This window comes from Sarcophilus harrisii, chromosome 4 (assembly GCF_902635505.1).
Source record: "Sarcophilus harrisii chromosome 4, mSarHar1.11, whole genome shotgun sequence".
In the NCBI taxonomy this organism is placed as follows: Eukaryota; Metazoa; Chordata; class Mammalia; order Dasyuromorphia; family Dasyuridae; genus Sarcophilus; species Sarcophilus harrisii.
Window position 1 is genome coordinate 72,898,556 of NC_045429.1, and position 17,687 is coordinate 72,916,242.

Sequence of the window (17,687 nt, forward strand, 5' to 3'; positions counted from 1 at the left end):
AAAGTGCCCTTCACACCTAAGTCATAGAAAGCAAGCCGGTGATTCATTAGCCCCAAAGGTCCCTCCGGTGCTGAGTCCAGCAAACCAGAAGCTGGGGAGATTCAAGAACCTAGTCATATGTGATCAGCAGGAATCAGAGGAGCAGCCCTGATCATGCCCTGTGCAACCCCTGCTTCTCTTTAAGGGAGACAAATCAAACTTCATAGTTAGGAAAAATATGGACACTGATTGCTAAAACAGGCTGAAAAGAAGACTTGAAGTAGATTGTTTGCCTTTGGCGAATGAAAACTAAAAGCAGAGGTAGACTGGCTAAGTGCATGAAGAAATATGTCTAATACAGGCTTGGGGTCCAGCTGACCAAACCCCACAAATCCAAACCTAGAATGCATTTGCTCATGCTAGTTTCATCTCCTAATAAGTTTTTTCTTTCTCCCCAGACATCTTATTCTCCATCTATCCCCTCCATCCATAAGACATTCCATGAGAAAGATTGATTTGAAATTCTATCTTGATATAGTAACTTGCTTTAGACCCTCTGACTAACTGAAAGGGAAAGGAAACAGATATTTATATAGTGTTTACTATATACCAGGCATTTTGCTTAAGCACTTTACAAATATTATTTCATTTAGTCCTCACAACAACCTTGGGAAGTAAATGCTGTAATTATCCCCATTTTACTATTGAGAAAACTGAGGTACGCAGAGGGTGAAATTTGTCCAGTCTGGATTTGAATTTAGGTTTTCCTGAGTTTAGGTCCAATGCTCTATCTACTGGACTACTTAGCTATCTCCAAAGGGAATGAGGCACCTTTATAGATTATTTAAAGAAACAAAAGACTCTCCCAGACGTTGGACTTTTAAAAAAATAATTTTTCATCATGTGCTGGCTCTTTTGGGCTTAAGGGAAAAGATCACTACATGGTGTTTTCAGATGCTCTGGGTGTCATATCTAGCTTTGTCACTAACTAGCTCCATGGTCTCGGGTCTCATTTTGCTTTTTCTACTCCCAGTTTTCCTACCTATTCAATGAACAATTGGACTAGATGTTCTCAAAAATCTCTTCCAGCTCAAATTTTTTGATTTTTTTAAAAATTTTATTTCTTATTATATATCTTTTTATTTTTTTCTTTTTAAAAAATTTTATGATTCTAAGGGTCCAGCATCTTGAGAAGGTGAATATTATAACTTTTGAGATATTGATATACTGAAGAAAAACAGGGTTAATACCAACCCAAACCAGTTGATCATACAGACTTACAAAGTTGTTGAGAATTTTGTATTGGGGAATAGTTTTCAGTGGCCAAGGCTGGAACTTTATTGAAACCCACCAAGAGGAATTGGCCAATTCCACATTATTGGTCAACTAGCATTTATTAAGTACCTAACTATGAGCCAGGGATGGTGTGAAGGGCTAAGGAATCCAAAAAGGCTCCTGTCAAGGAGCTCACAATCTAATTTCTTCACTTAAATGTGATTACAGATCATTCTGTTTCCCTTCAGTTCAACTTGCATATGACTGATTTCAAGAGGAAAAAAACCCTGTTCTCTGAAGGTCAAACCCTGGCAATAGTAGGTTCCTAGCACAGGAATGATTTTCCACCTAAAATAATGTCCTGATTTAGAGAGTTGGTGACAGGGAGTGGGACAAGCACTGGCCATGGAATAAAAAAAATGGGTTCTGGGATGGACTAGTTCTGTGATGGTGGGCAAGTTACTCCCTGTTTCCTCATTTGTAAAATGGAAACAAGAAGTTGTGATATTAAAAATAGCTTACACAGGCGAAATGGTTGATTTAATTTATCTTATTTGAAGCAACTTATGGTATAGTATATGACGTGCTGGGCTTGGGGTCCAGAAGGTCCAAGTTCAAATCCAGCCTCAGATCCTAGTTGTGTGACCCTGAACTCGTCATTAAGCTTATCTGTTTCATTTTCCTCAGTGATAATAATAGTACCTACCTCTTAGGATAGTTGTGAGGATCAAATGAGCTAATTGTTTAAAATGCTTATTTAACCCAGGACTTGTCACCTAGTAGGTGCTTTTTGGATGCTTATTCCCATCTTTTTCCCATTTCTTGCTTCATTTGTGCTAGTTGCCTTAGAGTGTGCTGTGAAAGAAAAGTTTACCAACTTCAAAGCTATTATTGTCTGAACCCACTCATTAAGATCTGCAAATACACAAGGTGGGGAGGGGAAACATGGAGAAGCTTACTTTCCATCCACTGCTTCTACAATTTTGACCTCGATCTCTTGTTCATAAAGTGTGCGCAACATTCGGTCTCGTCTGTCCTTCCGCCGTTTGAGGTTTATCATGAAAATCTAAATGGAAAATAAAAGGGGAAAAGTATCACAAATGAAATAAGTCCCACCAGACTCTTTGTGGAGTAAAGAACAAAATCTTATTATATTGGACATTCAGAAAAAGGCAGTGGGAAAGCTTTGATGGAGTGTGGGGAGCAGGAATGATATCAGTCAGCTGAGGAAAGAAGACTGATTTTTATATAGAGAGCTGGCAATAGGCTTATGCTGGCATTTGGAGTCGTCCCCATTATTACTAGCTGAAAATGTCTTTATTCTCAAATTTTCAATGTAACTCTTTGCTTGGATCCCACCTTGGTCTCCATCACTCTTTACTTTGTGCAATACTTAAACATATATAAACCATATATTCCCCCAATAGGTCATTGAAAGGACTGACTATATCATTAAAAAAAATCTCTGTATCTGCAGAGTGCCTTGCATGTAATTGATACTTACTAAATATTTACTGTAATAGAATTCTTCTTAAAATCAACTCTGTTTACATTTAATCACTCTAGTGGTAGTTTGATGCTCCTGAAAATCTCCTAAATGCTACTAAAAAATTTCCTAAAATCTCTAGAGCAAAGCTTTTTAATTTGTGGATTGTGATCCCATATGGTTTCTTTCTAAATAAACATGAGGATTGTGAAATTATGATTTATTATCAGTAAATGTTTGATTTGTATACCTATTTTATATACCTCCATACCTGGGATCTCATAAAAATTTCTTGGCCCAAAAGGGGTCACAAGTGGAAAAAGTTTAAGAAACCTTGCTAGAGGGAGTCAAATCAAATAAATGATTTCAGAAGCTCAGAAGTAGTAAATACACACAGTTTTGTTAAGACAGGGTTTTATACCATTCTGCTTCAAGAAATAAGCATTCAAAGAGACAGTATAATATTTGGCCCATAATAAGAAATAAAGGTTTTCCATTCATTCACTTAATAGGAGAGTTTCCTTTAACTTTATCCCAATGATATTTACTTCAATCATTGTATTTGATCCAAATTTTGTTGTGTTCTTATTTTGAGTTTATTTATAAGGTTACATGTAGTCAATTATTCAATGACCACAAAATTGTAAATAAAGTTCATATTGAAAGGCTTCCTTTGCTGGGCATGCCTTTATATACATTATCCTTTTTAAAAAAATTATTCATAAATATAATTCCTTAGAACACAGTAATAACCCATTTCACAAAACCATACCTTAATCTGATATTTCTCTATTTGTGGAAACATATTTTGTTTCTATAACCTTTTCAATAAAAATTCCTTCCATACGCTAGAGATTAAGAGCATAGTGCCCTTGTGATCTAGAAAAAAACATGTAGAATATACCAGCAAAGAAGTTTTTCTTTCTCTTTTAAGGGGTGTTTGCAGTACCTTACTATAAAATTTGGGTTAATATTTGGTCACAGACTATATGTAGGTCAATGTTAAGTAAAAATATTGTCATTTGCTATCCTCTGTATGTTGCCTGTGGTTTCTGCAAAACTCCCCCCCAAATTCCCATTTGATTTCTTATGCTGACCCATGATATATATCGAAACCACAATGGGGAAAGTCACAATGTGGATGGGATAACTGTAGATTAGTGGAAAGAACACGAGTCTAGAAAACAGGAAACCCTAGTTCTATTTCTGCCTGGGCTTCCAACTAAGTGACTTGCTTTAGTGGAAAGAACGTCAAAATTAGAATCCATTTTCTAAATGGATGTTCAAATGTGAGCTCTTTTGTTGACTATGTGTGTGATCACAGACAAATCAGTTTACTTTTCTGGGCCACAGTTTCTTCATCTGTAAAATGAAAATTTGGGGCTATAATATTTTCTGTAAAATTCCTTTTAACTCTAAATCCCATGAGTGCATAAATGGGGCTGCAAACTAAAAGCTGTCTTTCTCTGAATGAATCAACTCTGTAAGACTTGTCTCTAAAATAGAGAGGTGGGGCTAAATCTCTAAGCTCCTTTTTTTAGCTGCAATATTTTATAAATCTGAGTGGAAAGTAAAATGAAATCTAAAGAACTAAAAGTTTTGAGATAAGTGGATTTTCTAAAGATATAGGAAAAATGGCTATTTACTTATGGAATGTTCTTTGTAGAGAGATATATTTGGGTATTGTGTTCAGGATTATCTGTTGTGTTGAAATGATATATAACAAAATGCCTATTTTTCTTCTTTTCCCCCCAAAAAAGAGAGAAAAGGCTTCAAGAGAGTCTGAAATGATTCATATTTAATTTAGTTGATACTTATATTTAATTACATAAAACCCACTAAATTTATTTCAGGCTGTGTGTGTGTATGTGTGTGTGTGTGTGTGTGTGTGTGTGTGTGAATTGCCTTGTGCAAATTTTACAATTTTTGTCTGAGTGACCTAACAACAGTCCTTTCACATGGATAATAATGGAGCTATTTGGGGACACTAGGTGCTCTGTTCTGGCTATAAGCAGAACAGGAGCAAAAACAGACTTCTCATCTGGGAAGACCAGATTTTAGCAAATATAAACCCAGCCCTAGGCGCTACTCAGTCCAAGGGCAATAAAAATTGTAGCCACAAAGGAATAACACAGACAACAGAGAAACACATGCATATATTCCTAGCAGACTGTAAATAGGAAGTGGGATGGGGTGAGGTAGAGGGGGAAAATCTATTAAACTAAATACAATCCAAACATTGGCCACACCAGACCCCCAAATTCTAGCTTGACAAGACCCTTAGACATCCCCTTTTCTATGTCCTTCTCTCTGGGCCAATCCACACCTAAATCATCCCTGAGAGATGGATAACTAGCTATCTTTAAAGCATTACATAAACATTAATTGTTACTACTATTAATTTATTCTTTGGGAAAAGATATTCCCTCCTTAACTAACTTCATTGTGTTGGTGTTGTGACTTTTATGACTAAACTCTTACTGTCTTCTTTAAGACAAAACCAACCATGAAGAATCCCAAGCACATGTTCTCAAGGCTGACCTACAGAAATTAGAAACAGGACTTGGAAAAAACAATATTCTTTGTTAGGGAAAAGAACAATGAATGTCTCTAAAGACACTTAGCTTCTCTTAGCTTCTTGTAGATGTAGTTTTTTCATGTCATGGATCTCTGACATACTGGTGCCTTTTCTAAGAATATTTTTTAAATGTATAATTGAAAGGATTATGATAAAATAACTTTTTAATAATTATTATACTATAATGTTATACTTATTATGAAATAATTATTGTAATATAAAGGCAGTATATTATTACAATAATGATAATTATAAGAGGAGGGAGGCTGTGATATAGTGTAGAACCATATAAAAAGAGAGACCATGTAAAAGTGGAATGAAGAAATCTGCTACTTGCATGAATATTGAGAGTGGTACTGAGAGCATATTAGCTAGGAGAGAAGAGGAAATTCCCTAAAGGGCTTCTGATAAAATGTATTATTATCAAGCTAGGGGTTCAGATTAGGTCCCCCATCATTCTCTTCCTTTCATCTCTTCTCTTCTCCTCCACTCCACCCTCCTATATATCATCTTCATGTAGAGAAGGAACAGAAAAGTCACAAAAGGTGAAAAACAAAATAAGCAGGGGCTTATCCAAGAATGATTTTTCCTAACTTAAAAGTAGTGGAATGAAATTAAAATCTTACTTGAGATGCATAAAAATTATTGTAATGTCTGTCCTTAAGAAATATACCTCAGTGTCAAGACTCAACGTTTATTAGTTTCTTCTGGCAAATGCCAAAGTTGCTTTTACCATGATCCTCCTCTTTATAGAGAAGGAAATCTGAGGTGCTTGCTATATGTTTGATGATTTGCTGAACACCAAATAATTTATCAATAATAGAACCAAATGTTCTAGTAGGTTCTCAGAGAAATGTGATATCCAATCCTTATATCCAAATATAATATATGTATTATGTATATAATACAGTTTCCTTTATTGTGTGGATAGCCCCCTCCTTACCTCATCAAATCCCATCTTGTCTGGGTATTTGGGGACAACTGAGACATACTGGGAAGGTTCAATTGGAGGACGATCAACTGAAAGATAAGGAACATAATTAGTGGAAGAGAAATATACAATTCCAGTGTCTAGCACTATAGTTTGTACATAACAATAACCTAATAAATGTGCATTGAATTGAGTTGACTTCTGTCGGCATTCTCTGTTCTCTGTGTGTCCACTAATTCATCAAGCATACATACATTCAATAAGTATTTGGCACATAATATGTGCCAAGTGCTAAAGAAGAATTTTTTTAAAAAGTTCTTTCTCTTAGATAGCTTATATTATATTATTAAGATTTTGTTTTTATTTTGAACTTAATGAGCAACAAATAAAATAGAGATGTGCATACACATACACACCATATATAGTATGTATATATGGTACAGTACAAGAATATTGCACTTGGAAATGCAGGCATTGGTTATATATTTCTTGCTTTTCTTTCTAAGTATATAATAAGTTCAACCTGTAGTTTTCAAAGCCGACTTGCCTCTCTGCAGAGAGTTTACCTCTTACTGGAAGCAACAACAATAAATAAATGTGAAATATATTCTAACCAAATATAAACTATTGCCAGGGAGAGAGGGCACTAGAAAGTGGGAGGATCAAAACAGACCTTTGTGTAGGAGATGACACTTGTAGGAAAAGGGGGATTCCAATAGATGGGAGTGAAAAGGGAAAGCATTCCAGGCATTGAGGAGAGTCTGTGGAAAAGCAGGGAAATGGCAGATAAATGTTACATATGAGAAAGAGCAAGTCGGCTGGTCTGGCTGAATTGGAAAGTCACTGAAGGAGAATAAAGCATAATAAACCTGACTGGAGCTAGGTCATAAATGGCATTAAATGTTAAAAAAAAGAAATTTGTATTTTATTCTAGAAGAAAGAGCTATTAAAATTTCTAAAGAAGAGTGATGTGATGGCTTCATACTTTGCGAATATCACTTGGCAGCTTGTGTGAAAGATGCAAACAGGAAAGTATTGAGGCATAAAAATTAGGAAGAAATAGCAATGGACCAGATGAGAGGTGATGAGGATCTGAAGTAGCATCGGAGAGCTAGGGGCAATTAGATGATGGAGTGAATAGAGTACCAGGCTTAGAGTCAGGAAGACTCATCATATTTTCAAACCCAGTCTCAGACACTTAGTAGACTTGACAAGTCACTTAATTCTGCCTCAGTTTCCTTGTCTGTAAAATGAGGTGGAGAAGGAAATGGAAAACCATTCCAATATCTTTGCCAAGAAAATCCCAAAATGAACCACAAAGAGTCAGGTATGACAGAAAATGACTTAACAACAAAGAATAGAGAGAAGGAATAAAATATAAGAGATGCTGTGAAGGCTGTGAATTACCAACAAGACCTTGCAGTGACTGTATATAGTTGAAAGGGAGTGAAGGAGAGTGGAGAGTCAAGGATGACATCACAAAGATACAAACCTGATTAATGAAAGAGAAAACAATATCTTGCCTAGAAATAAGGAAGATGGGAAGAAGGGTTGGTTTGGAGTGGGGAAAGAATGATGCCCATGTCTAGAAGAAAAGTCAAAGGATGTTCATATCACACAGCATTTCTTGGTTCTCTAATAGATATCTGAAGGATACTTTTCTAGTCAAATATGAACAGCTTAATGACTGAAAACATGAGCTAATTACTGAGAAATGTGGATTCTGTTGTCAAATTTGCTATTGTTCCTTATATGTGAAAATTGTGCCTCGATTTCTCCAATGGAAAGTTATTATAAAGCTATCCACTGACCTTCTCTGTAACTTCTTAGAGTCATTCCACATCACCACAAGATCGTTCCAAAATCTTTCAGCATTCTATCTAATCTAAACTAATCAATCAAATAAAAAGCATTATTAAGCATCTGTTATATGCTAGACATTGTGCAAAGGATATAAAGACAAAAAAATGAAACAGTCCCTATTATCAGGGAGCTAATATTCTATCTGGGGATAAAATGTAAATATATATATATATATATATATATATATATATATACACCTATATGTATGTATATACATACACATACATATGGAACATAAAACATTGTTTAGTTAGTTGTGTCTGACTCTTTGTGTCCCCACTTGTTGTTTTCTTGGCAAAGATAACCAAAGTGGTTTGCCATTTCCTTCTCCAGCTCATTTTACAGATAAGGAAATTGAGGTAAACAGGGTTAAGTGGCTTGCCCAGGGTTACACAACTGGTAAGTATCTGAGGCTGGATTTGAACGCAGGTCCTCTTGACGCCAGTGCAAGCACTCTATCCACTGTGCCATTTAGCTACCCAAATTATGTAATTTTATATGCATGCTTACATGCAGATCTAGAATAAATAAAGAGTACATCGATGTACATTAGCATTTAGGAGAGTCAGGAGTGATTGAGCTGAGTCTTGAAGGAAATGAGATTCTAAAAGGCAGAGGGAAGAAGGGGTGGCCAAGTACAAAGGTACTAGACAGAAATTGAGTGTTAGATGTGAGGAATAGCACCAAGAACAGACTATATAATGACTGTAGGAATGTATCATAAGGGAGATAAGGATGTTTATTGAGTAGGGGAGGGATGAATCAGAAGGTACAAGAGATATGGGAGACAGAGAGATGGATTGGAGTAGGAGATTATTTAAGGCAGGGACTCCAATTAGGAGATTACAGCAATGATTAAGTCAACAAGTGATGAGGATCTGATTTCTGGCAGTATCCACGTGAGCAGTGAGAAGGGAATGGATGTGAGAGACATTATAGAGACAGAAACTACAAGACAGCTCTTGATCAGTTCCATGGAGTAACACAGAGTAAGGAGTGAGAATGAAGACTAAGAGGGAAGTACTATTAGCATTCCTATTTTACAGATGAGAGAACTGAGACACAGAGAGATTAAGTGACTTGCCCAGAGTCACACAATTAAAAGTGCCTGAAGCACAATTCAAATTTAGGTTTTCCTGGCTCTAAGGCTCCTGCTTTATTCACTATACTACCTACCTAATCCATAAATCGATCACATCTGACAAATGGCAATCCAGTTTTTGCTTGAAAACAGTTAGGTACTTCAAGGGGAGGCTGAATTCAGCTTTGAATGGCCCTGTTAGAAAATTTTTCCTTCTCTGCTACAGGATCTACCTACTGCTCTGCTTTTTCTTCTAGGAAACCAAATAGAACAAGTTGCAAAATAGTATTAAAATGTAGTGCATCTTTTCAATGATTTATTTTTCAGAATGTAGAACCACTGCAGCATTTTTGCCAAGAACACTGTAAATGAGGACACAAAGAGTTGGATTTGACTGAAAATGACTAAACAACAACAACAAAATATTTTTGTTACATGCCTGATGCATTCTCTCTCATCATAAATGATCAGTCTGGCTCTTTATACTTATTCATTTTCTAAATGAGCTCTCTTTACCTCTCATGACATACAAGATATCTTTGGCAAAATGCTTCAGCCTACTGATACCCATGATGTGCCTCTCCATTGCCCTCTGGGTTGCCCATAATTTTAATTCACTGGATAGTGGTGGTTTGTGATTCACAACTATATATCATCATTGGAAGACTATTAGTGCTTTAAAAAAAAAGGGTTGGATGTCAGAGAGCAGCTCAGGAGAATTAAAGGATGGCACAGTTTTCCAAATCCAATCCAATTCAATCTTTGTCTCCTAATTAGTTCTAGACTATGTACATCCATGTACATTGTCCATCTGACAAGGACTATATATATATATATATATATATATATATATATATATATATAATATGTCCTTGTCAGATATATATATATATATATATATATATATGTAAACTCATAGACTATAAATATATATATTTATATATACAGACTGTCTCTCTGTCTCTCCTTTTTTGTTTCTCATTGTGTCTCTTTTTCTTTCTCTCTCTTTTTCTCTCTATATGTATTCACACACACATATATCTACACATGTACTATACATAACACATATACACACATACTCACAGTTGACTCAATTGATTGTCCATCCAACAGTATGTTCTAGCCTAGGTAATACACCTTTTTCAGGTGTTTGATTTTTTTCCCTCTGTAGATGATTAGATTGATTTCTTTTGAATGCTCTGGATCTTACTAAGGCAATGCTTGACTATTCTGGGTCTCGATGCAATCAGCACAATGTCATCTACAAATAGAATAACCTTCTGTTTTTATCTTTTTTTGGGTATTGACCTTTTTCCTTTGGCAGCCTGGTGAAGCTTAGGGACCTCTTCTCAGAATGATATTTCTGAGTGCAGAAAAATAAAATACATTAGAATATAATATTAATATAGAATATAAATTATATTTTTAATGTAATTTTTAATATAAACAATATCTGGACTTAGAATCAGAAAGACCTGAATTCAAATCTAGCTTCAGACACTAGCTGTATGTATGACTCTGAGCAAGTTACATAACCACTATCTGCCTCAGTTTCCTGTTTGTAAAATGAAGATGATAAGAGCATCTATCTCACAAGGTTGTTGTGAGGATCAAATGAGACATCATATGTAGAGCTTTTGCAAAGCAAAATTTAAAATACTATTTAGATGTCAATTGCTATTATTATAATTACTTTGAGTTTATAACAACACCTGTATTAAAAAACAACAACAACCTATGGGCTAAGTAGTATAAGTAAAACTGACCCCCAATACAGATGAAATTCAGAAATGTTCTAATATTTCTCCGAGGTCACAATGAACTGTGTAAGGGTATCAAAATGATTTTATCACTCTTAGATAGGAGAGCCGGGACTCAAACCCAGGTCTTCTGACTTTTAAGAGTGGTGTTCCTCCCTTGATTCTGATTTGTCTTAGACAGATTCTGCAGAACACCTGGCAGGATAAGATACCAGACACTGAAGTCCTTTCTTGAATTAAACTACCCAAGCATTACAATTCTACCGAAGAGAGCACAACGCCATTGGGCTGGACACATTGTTCAAATGCTAAATGTATGCTGGCCAAAAATTTTATTTTATGGGGAATTCACGCAAAGAAAGAGCTCATGAGGTGGTCAGAAAAAACAATACAAGGACACTCTCAAGTTCTCTCTCTCTTACAAACTTTATAATTGTACGACATGGGAGACACTGACACAGGATGATGTGCCCTCATCAGAGAAGGTGCTGCATTCTATGAGCAAAGCAGAATTGAATTAGCCCAAAGGAAACATAAGTTGTGCAAAATTAGTGAAGCTCCTCCAAATGTCCATATGGACTCTTTGTGCCTGACCTCTGGTAGAGCATTCTGAACTCATATTAATCTGATCATCCACAGTTGGACATAATGCAACTTGACTCTAACAGAGTGATATCATTTTGATTCCTCTTTGAGAATAAAGGACCTAATGAACCCACGCTGCTTCAAATAACTGCTTAAAACACTCTCTTGCATTTATTTCCTTTTTATCTCACTCTGTTTGCAGGAGATACTTAACAAATGTGTGTTGGATAGGAATGTCTATTAAATTAGACCATGAAATCACAATGTTCGATTGTTCAGTTTCACTGTGAAGTGTGACCATCAAATAATGGTCTTCGCTTCATCAGCCACACAAAAACTCATCTCAGTACCTGCTTGTAACAATTGGCAACTACTTCCTCTTCTTGATTTTTCTGCAAATACATACGACTTTAAGGCTACTCTCAAGTCTGTTTTCATTTGTTCTGCTCTATTGCTGCTCTCATTCCTTTTGGATTTTCATGGGGGAAAAACGAACCCAACACGAATTCACCAGAATCTTTCAGAACAGAATGTTGCTCTGATTCTTTCTTTCCTCTCAGATAGCTTTGCTTACTTTATCCTGTAAACATAGTAGTTATACTACTCTCGAACAGATCTTTCTTATGATATCTTTTAGGATGCACAAATGGCTTGTAGAATTTTAAAAATGGCCTCAGCCAAGGAAGATGCTAAAATTAGCTATTTTGTTTCAGGCAAAGATGGAACAGACATTATAGTTGCTCATTGATTTACTTGTAGGAGCTAAAAGTGATTGGTTTCTGAAAGTCATAGCTCAGTTCAGATTTCAAGGCTATGTGTCCAGTATTTAATATCTGATGGTAAAGAGCAATAATATAATGATGATGATGATGATGATGATGATAAAGCCTATAATGGAATAGCATTTATTGTTTACAAAGGTTTACAAAGTATTTTATAAGTATCATGTCATTTGATCCTCATGACATCCTTGGAAGTTAGGTGTTATTATCTACATTTTATAAATGAGAAAACTGAGGCAGAGAGAGAGAGTTATTTTCCTGAGATTACACAGCTAGTAGAAGGTAGGTAGCACAGTAGATAGAGCACCAGGCCTTTAATAAGAAGGACTCATCTTCCTCAGTTCAAATCTGGCCTCAGACAGTTATTAACTGTGTGACTCTGGGCAAATCACTTCACCTTGTTTGCCTCAGTTTCCTCATCTGTAAACTGAGCTGGAGAAGATAATGGTAAACCATTCCAATATCTTTGCCAAGAAAACCTCAAATGGGTGTCATGAAGAATTGGACATGACTGAAAAACAACTAAAAAACAAAACAAAACAAAGGAACACTGCTAGTATTTGTACTTGGGTCTTCCTGACTCTAGGTCTAATACTCTATTCACCATATCTCTACTATTTTCCAAATAAGAAAAATGATACAGGCTTAGACCTATAACATAACAGGGGATCCAGAAGGCACTTAAGAGGGCCCAATTGTCCTTGTAATCAGTCTTTGAGGTCAGATTTATTAGAGATATTCTAATTTCTCTTATTAGCTATTTATAGCTCTTCCACTCATACATTTATCCCAGTACTCCTTGAAAAGAATTATACTTTCTGACTGTACCACCTCTTAGAAGTAATGAGTTCTATCACTTTGTTAGCTGCTGAAGAGTTGTGTTTTAAGAGTACTTAATCCTTCTTAAGGAAGATGCCATAGGGCTATGGGAAGCACACTCCATTTGGTGCCCAAGCAGGTGATAAAGAACTGAACTAATGTGAGTAGAAAAAAAGAGAAAGAATACAAGATATTGTAGAAGTAGAATCAAGAAGATTTGGCAAATAATTGGAGGAAGCTAGCAAAGGAGAATGAAAAATAAAGAATGCCATCTTGTAAATCTAGGTGACTAGAACATGGTGGTATACCAATAGGAAAAGGGATGTTTGTAGGGAAGAGATGGACAGTTGTGTTCTGGACTCTTGGAGTTTGAGATACTTATGGAGATGCACACCAGGCAGGTAATGATGCAGGGAAGCCCCATCTCCACAAATGAACTCTTAAAGTTTTTTGAGGGTAGGAACTGTGTATTTTATATCTCTGTATCCTCAATTCCTATCACTGGGCAGTATACAAAGTAGAATATTTACATTTGTTGATAATTCATTAAATTGTTTAATGAGTTTAAAATTCTATCAAGGTTAACTATTTAGAGTTTCTTATTAGACATCTGAAAAACATGTGATCTATGTGATTTTTTTCTGTTCTATTTTTAGATAAATGGTATTATGAGAACAAACTAACAAACAATAATAATTGATCTATACAGTAAGTGGACCAGGACAAGGATGAAAACAAAGTCTTGAGAAAATCTGGCTATAGAAAAGGTGTAATTTTGTTTGACTTTACTTATTTGTTACAAGGAAGGCTCCTTGAGAGTGAGAAATTAAAGGGGTTTGATGAGATGAGAATAGAATTCATTCAAGGAACAAGAGGAAGGGGAAGGGAAAAGGCTATTGTGAATGCACAGACCTGGGAGACATAGTACTGATTCCTTCAAGGTAAAGCTAGTAGTCCATTTTAGCTGGAGCATATAATTTCTGAAGGGAAGAAGTATAAAATAAAACCAGAAAGGCAAGTTGGAGTCGTGTTGTAGAAGGCTTAAATTCTGAGCTAAGAAATATAAATAATTGATCTGTCAGTCAGCATTTTTTAAGTGTATGTGATGTACCCTGAATGACTCCTGACTCAATTTCTATAGATGTAATGGTATTGGACTTCAGCTCAATTCAATGGTATTTCCAAAGATATATTATGTGGGAGAATGAGCAAAACACAGAAAGTTCAGAAACTCAGAATAAGAGCACGCTATTTCCTCCATCTACAAAACAGGGGACTTCCAGTGAGGGGAAATTCCCTACCTCCTCATCCACTTGTGGATAGATCTGATTATTAAAATGTTTTCCCCCAAATCAAACCTCAATTTTCATCTGCAACCCTCCAGCATTGATTTTCCTTCTGCTCTCTGGGGCCAAAGAGGAGGAATAGAATGCCTTTCCCACATGTCAAGTCTTCCAAACATTTCAAAAAAGATATCAAGCCCCCCTGAGCCCTCTGTTAAACCCTTATTCAGCCATCTTTCATGAGGCATGAATGGAGCTCCTTCCCCCATCAGCTTTCAACCCATCTTTCTAGATTGATCCCATGTTATTCTTTCTCACCCATTACCTTCCAATCAAATTTACCTACATTTTTTGATTGTGCTTTTACCTGACTTGTACAGGCTGCCTCCATAGATGGAATGCTTTCTTTCCTCATGCCTGAAATGCTTCTTTCCCCACTGCTGCCTCTTAGCAACACAGGCTTCCTTTAAGGCTAAGCTAAAAGGCCACCTCCGTCAGGAGGCCAGCTGTCCTGATGTCCCAGGTGCTAGTTCTCAGACCTGCTGAATATACTTTGTATGTACTTAGCTGAATTCATATTCTGCTCTCCTTGCTGCCCTCTGTTGTTTGTAAAGATTTTTAGGGCAGGGACCATCATTTTTGGTCCTTAACAAAGTGCTTGGTATATTGCTTATGTGCTTGTTTGTTTTTATTGAATGGAAGAGCAACATAATTAGTGATGAAAAAACTGGGCTACCTACATGTTGCAGAATTCTCAATCATGGAAATTATAAATTGTTTTCTTCCCATTCTTCTGTTTCCAGTTTTAATTAGAGGCAAAGAGAGATTCTCTATCTGCTCGGGAAAAGGTGTACTTTAGGATTCTGGACTTGCAATCAGATCAATATGATTTATAAACAGATAGGGTAACTGAATAAATCACTGTAAATTCAAAATCTTGTGGGTATTCAGAGATAGTTAATTTGAAGGATATTTCCCAGTACCTATAGTGAAGGCAAAGGAATTTTCACTTACAAATGGCTGATCAGATTTACATTTGGACAAAGAAAAATGTAAGTATTAAAAAAAAGGTAAAAGAAAAAAGAACCAATTTTAGAATATCCTACAGAATTGTTAAAATAGCTAGGTGGTGCAGTGGCTAGAGTGCCAGATCTGTAGTCAGAAAGCCTTTTTCTGAGTTCAAATTTCTCTTCAGACCCTTGCTGTGTGAGCTTGGGCAAGTTACTTAATCCTGTTTACCCCAGTTTCCTCATCTGTAAAATGAGTCGGAGAAGGAAATGGCAAATCATGCCAATATTCCTACCAAGAAAATCCCATAGAATCACAAAAATTTGGACATGACTGAAATAAGAACAACTAAAGAAATATCAATAGACAAAGAGAGACAGTTAAGTGAATGGCCAGTCCTGAGGGACTGAGATCTGGGCAAGGTGGAAAAATTACCAGACCTGTCAGAAGCCAGAAGGCAAGCATGAGAATCCCTGCTTTGCTATTTTCTCCTTATTTGACCATAAGGAAGTTACTTAGCTTCTCCAAACCCTGTTTTTCTAATCTATAGATTATGCACACTAGTTTATATTATCTCTAAAGCCTTTTCTTGTTCTAAATCCATGATTCTGCTTCTTGGTTTTAAAACCAAAAACAAACCCATCAAATTAAAGGAGTTTGTCCATTCATTGCTGTAGCTAAGATAGTCATGCGCTTGCTGTTAGCATCCGATGAAGGAAGAATCTTAGATTTGGAAGGATTTCGATTAGTTGGGAGGATCTTGGAATCACCCAGTCTAAACCCCTGGGTTTTGCAGATGAGGAAACAGAGGCTCAGATATGCAAGGTTGCACAGCTCGAAGGGCTACCTTGAACTCCGATCTCCAATTCTAGAGTAAGCCCTGTTTCCACTGCAGTTTTACCCATGGATTTGGAACCAGGACTTTTCATCATGGAGCAAAGGAAGAAGAGACTGAAGTGACCATCTTTTCTTTGCCATTAAAATAGACAATGAGCCATCTGCAAAGCTGGATCCTGCCCTCTAGGTGTCCTCCTTGCCTTACTTACTCATTGCTTCTATCTGCAGGTGAATGAGGTTCTCGATGTCCTCTTGCAGTGTCTGGTGTGGCTTCAGTGGGATGGGAAGGTAGCCATAGTGTTCTCTGTTGCAGAGATACATCTGAATACCTGAGATCAAAGAATAAGAAACACAGATCAGAAAACACCCCCTTTTTCAGGGATTCTGCACAGGCAGTTGGAGGAGGTACAGGTTCATTGAAGGAAGAAGGGGAATTGTTGGCAAGGATAATTTGTACTTAGAGCTTAGCAACAGACACCTTATAAATTAAAAAAAATCATATCAGCATTACATGTAATTGCAAAAATCCAGGAACTCCTTAAAAGTCCAAGAATAGGGAAATGCTTAAATAAATTATGGTATATTGATGTAATAGAATATCAAAATGTTATTAATACCATCAAGTATAAAGAAGGTAAAGAAATTTGCAAAGACCTGTTGTAGGAAATAATATAATGTGGGGGAAAATTTCAGAATAAGAATAGAATACAAGATAACTATGGCCACAGTAGAACAAGTTAGAGAGAATGAATATCCAAAGAATCCTGTACTAATAAGGAACAGTTGAAAAGGTGTTATGATACTTTATGAATTCAAATTAATTTAAATGACTGATGGAAGTTCAAATGATTGTTTAGATATTCAAGATTATGCTCTAAATAATATGTTTGATTTTTTAAAAAGCCTACCACTTGTCAAGAACAAAATACCAAGTAGCTGTATTCACCATTTCTGGTCTTCAGAGACATCAAATTTTCCCTTTATTTAAAATGACACCCACCATTTGGAAGCTCATAGATATCGGACCATTCCTCTTCTAGCTCAGAGGAAATTGAACATTTTTCTCTGAAAGAAAAAATCCTCTGTTGGCTTAAAGTACAATAAAAAAAAAGGTAAGGAAAGAATCAAAAGGAAAGGAAAGGATTAGGGTTCCCAAGAGCAGAAATGAACACCAAACCAATTCAAAGGAAATAAGGAAAAAATTAGGCATGGAATCCTTGTTTGATATGAAAGCAGACAGAAAAGACCCATAAGGGTAGTAAGATTATGAAAGATAAATGTAGACATTGCCAAGAGAGGAAAAGGCAGCAATTTAGTTCTGATTGAATGGAAAGGATAAAGGAAATTTTCAAATGCTCTGACTTTCCTGGGTCATATTTTCATCTCTTGACAGCAATGAGTTTGGAGCGACTTATGTAGA

General features: G+C 36.1%; 1 protein-coding gene across 1 annotated transcript in view; it reads right to left on the reverse strand.

The window, feature by feature from the left end:
- COLGALT2 (collagen beta(1-O)galactosyltransferase 2) overlaps positions 1-17,687 on the reverse strand; it is a 128,930-nt gene that overhangs the window by 14,196 nt on the left and 97,047 nt on the right. Inside the window, exons 6-8 of the mRNA XM_003767497.3 lie at positions 16,477-16,596; positions 6,262-6,338; positions 2,214-2,320 (exon numbers count right to left, since the gene is read on the reverse strand). Of these exons, the coding sequence (XP_003767545.1) occupies positions 2,214-2,320; positions 6,262-6,338; positions 16,477-16,596 (304 nt within the window). The remainder of the gene's footprint in view (positions 1-2,213; positions 2,321-6,261; positions 6,339-16,476; positions 16,597-17,687) is intronic.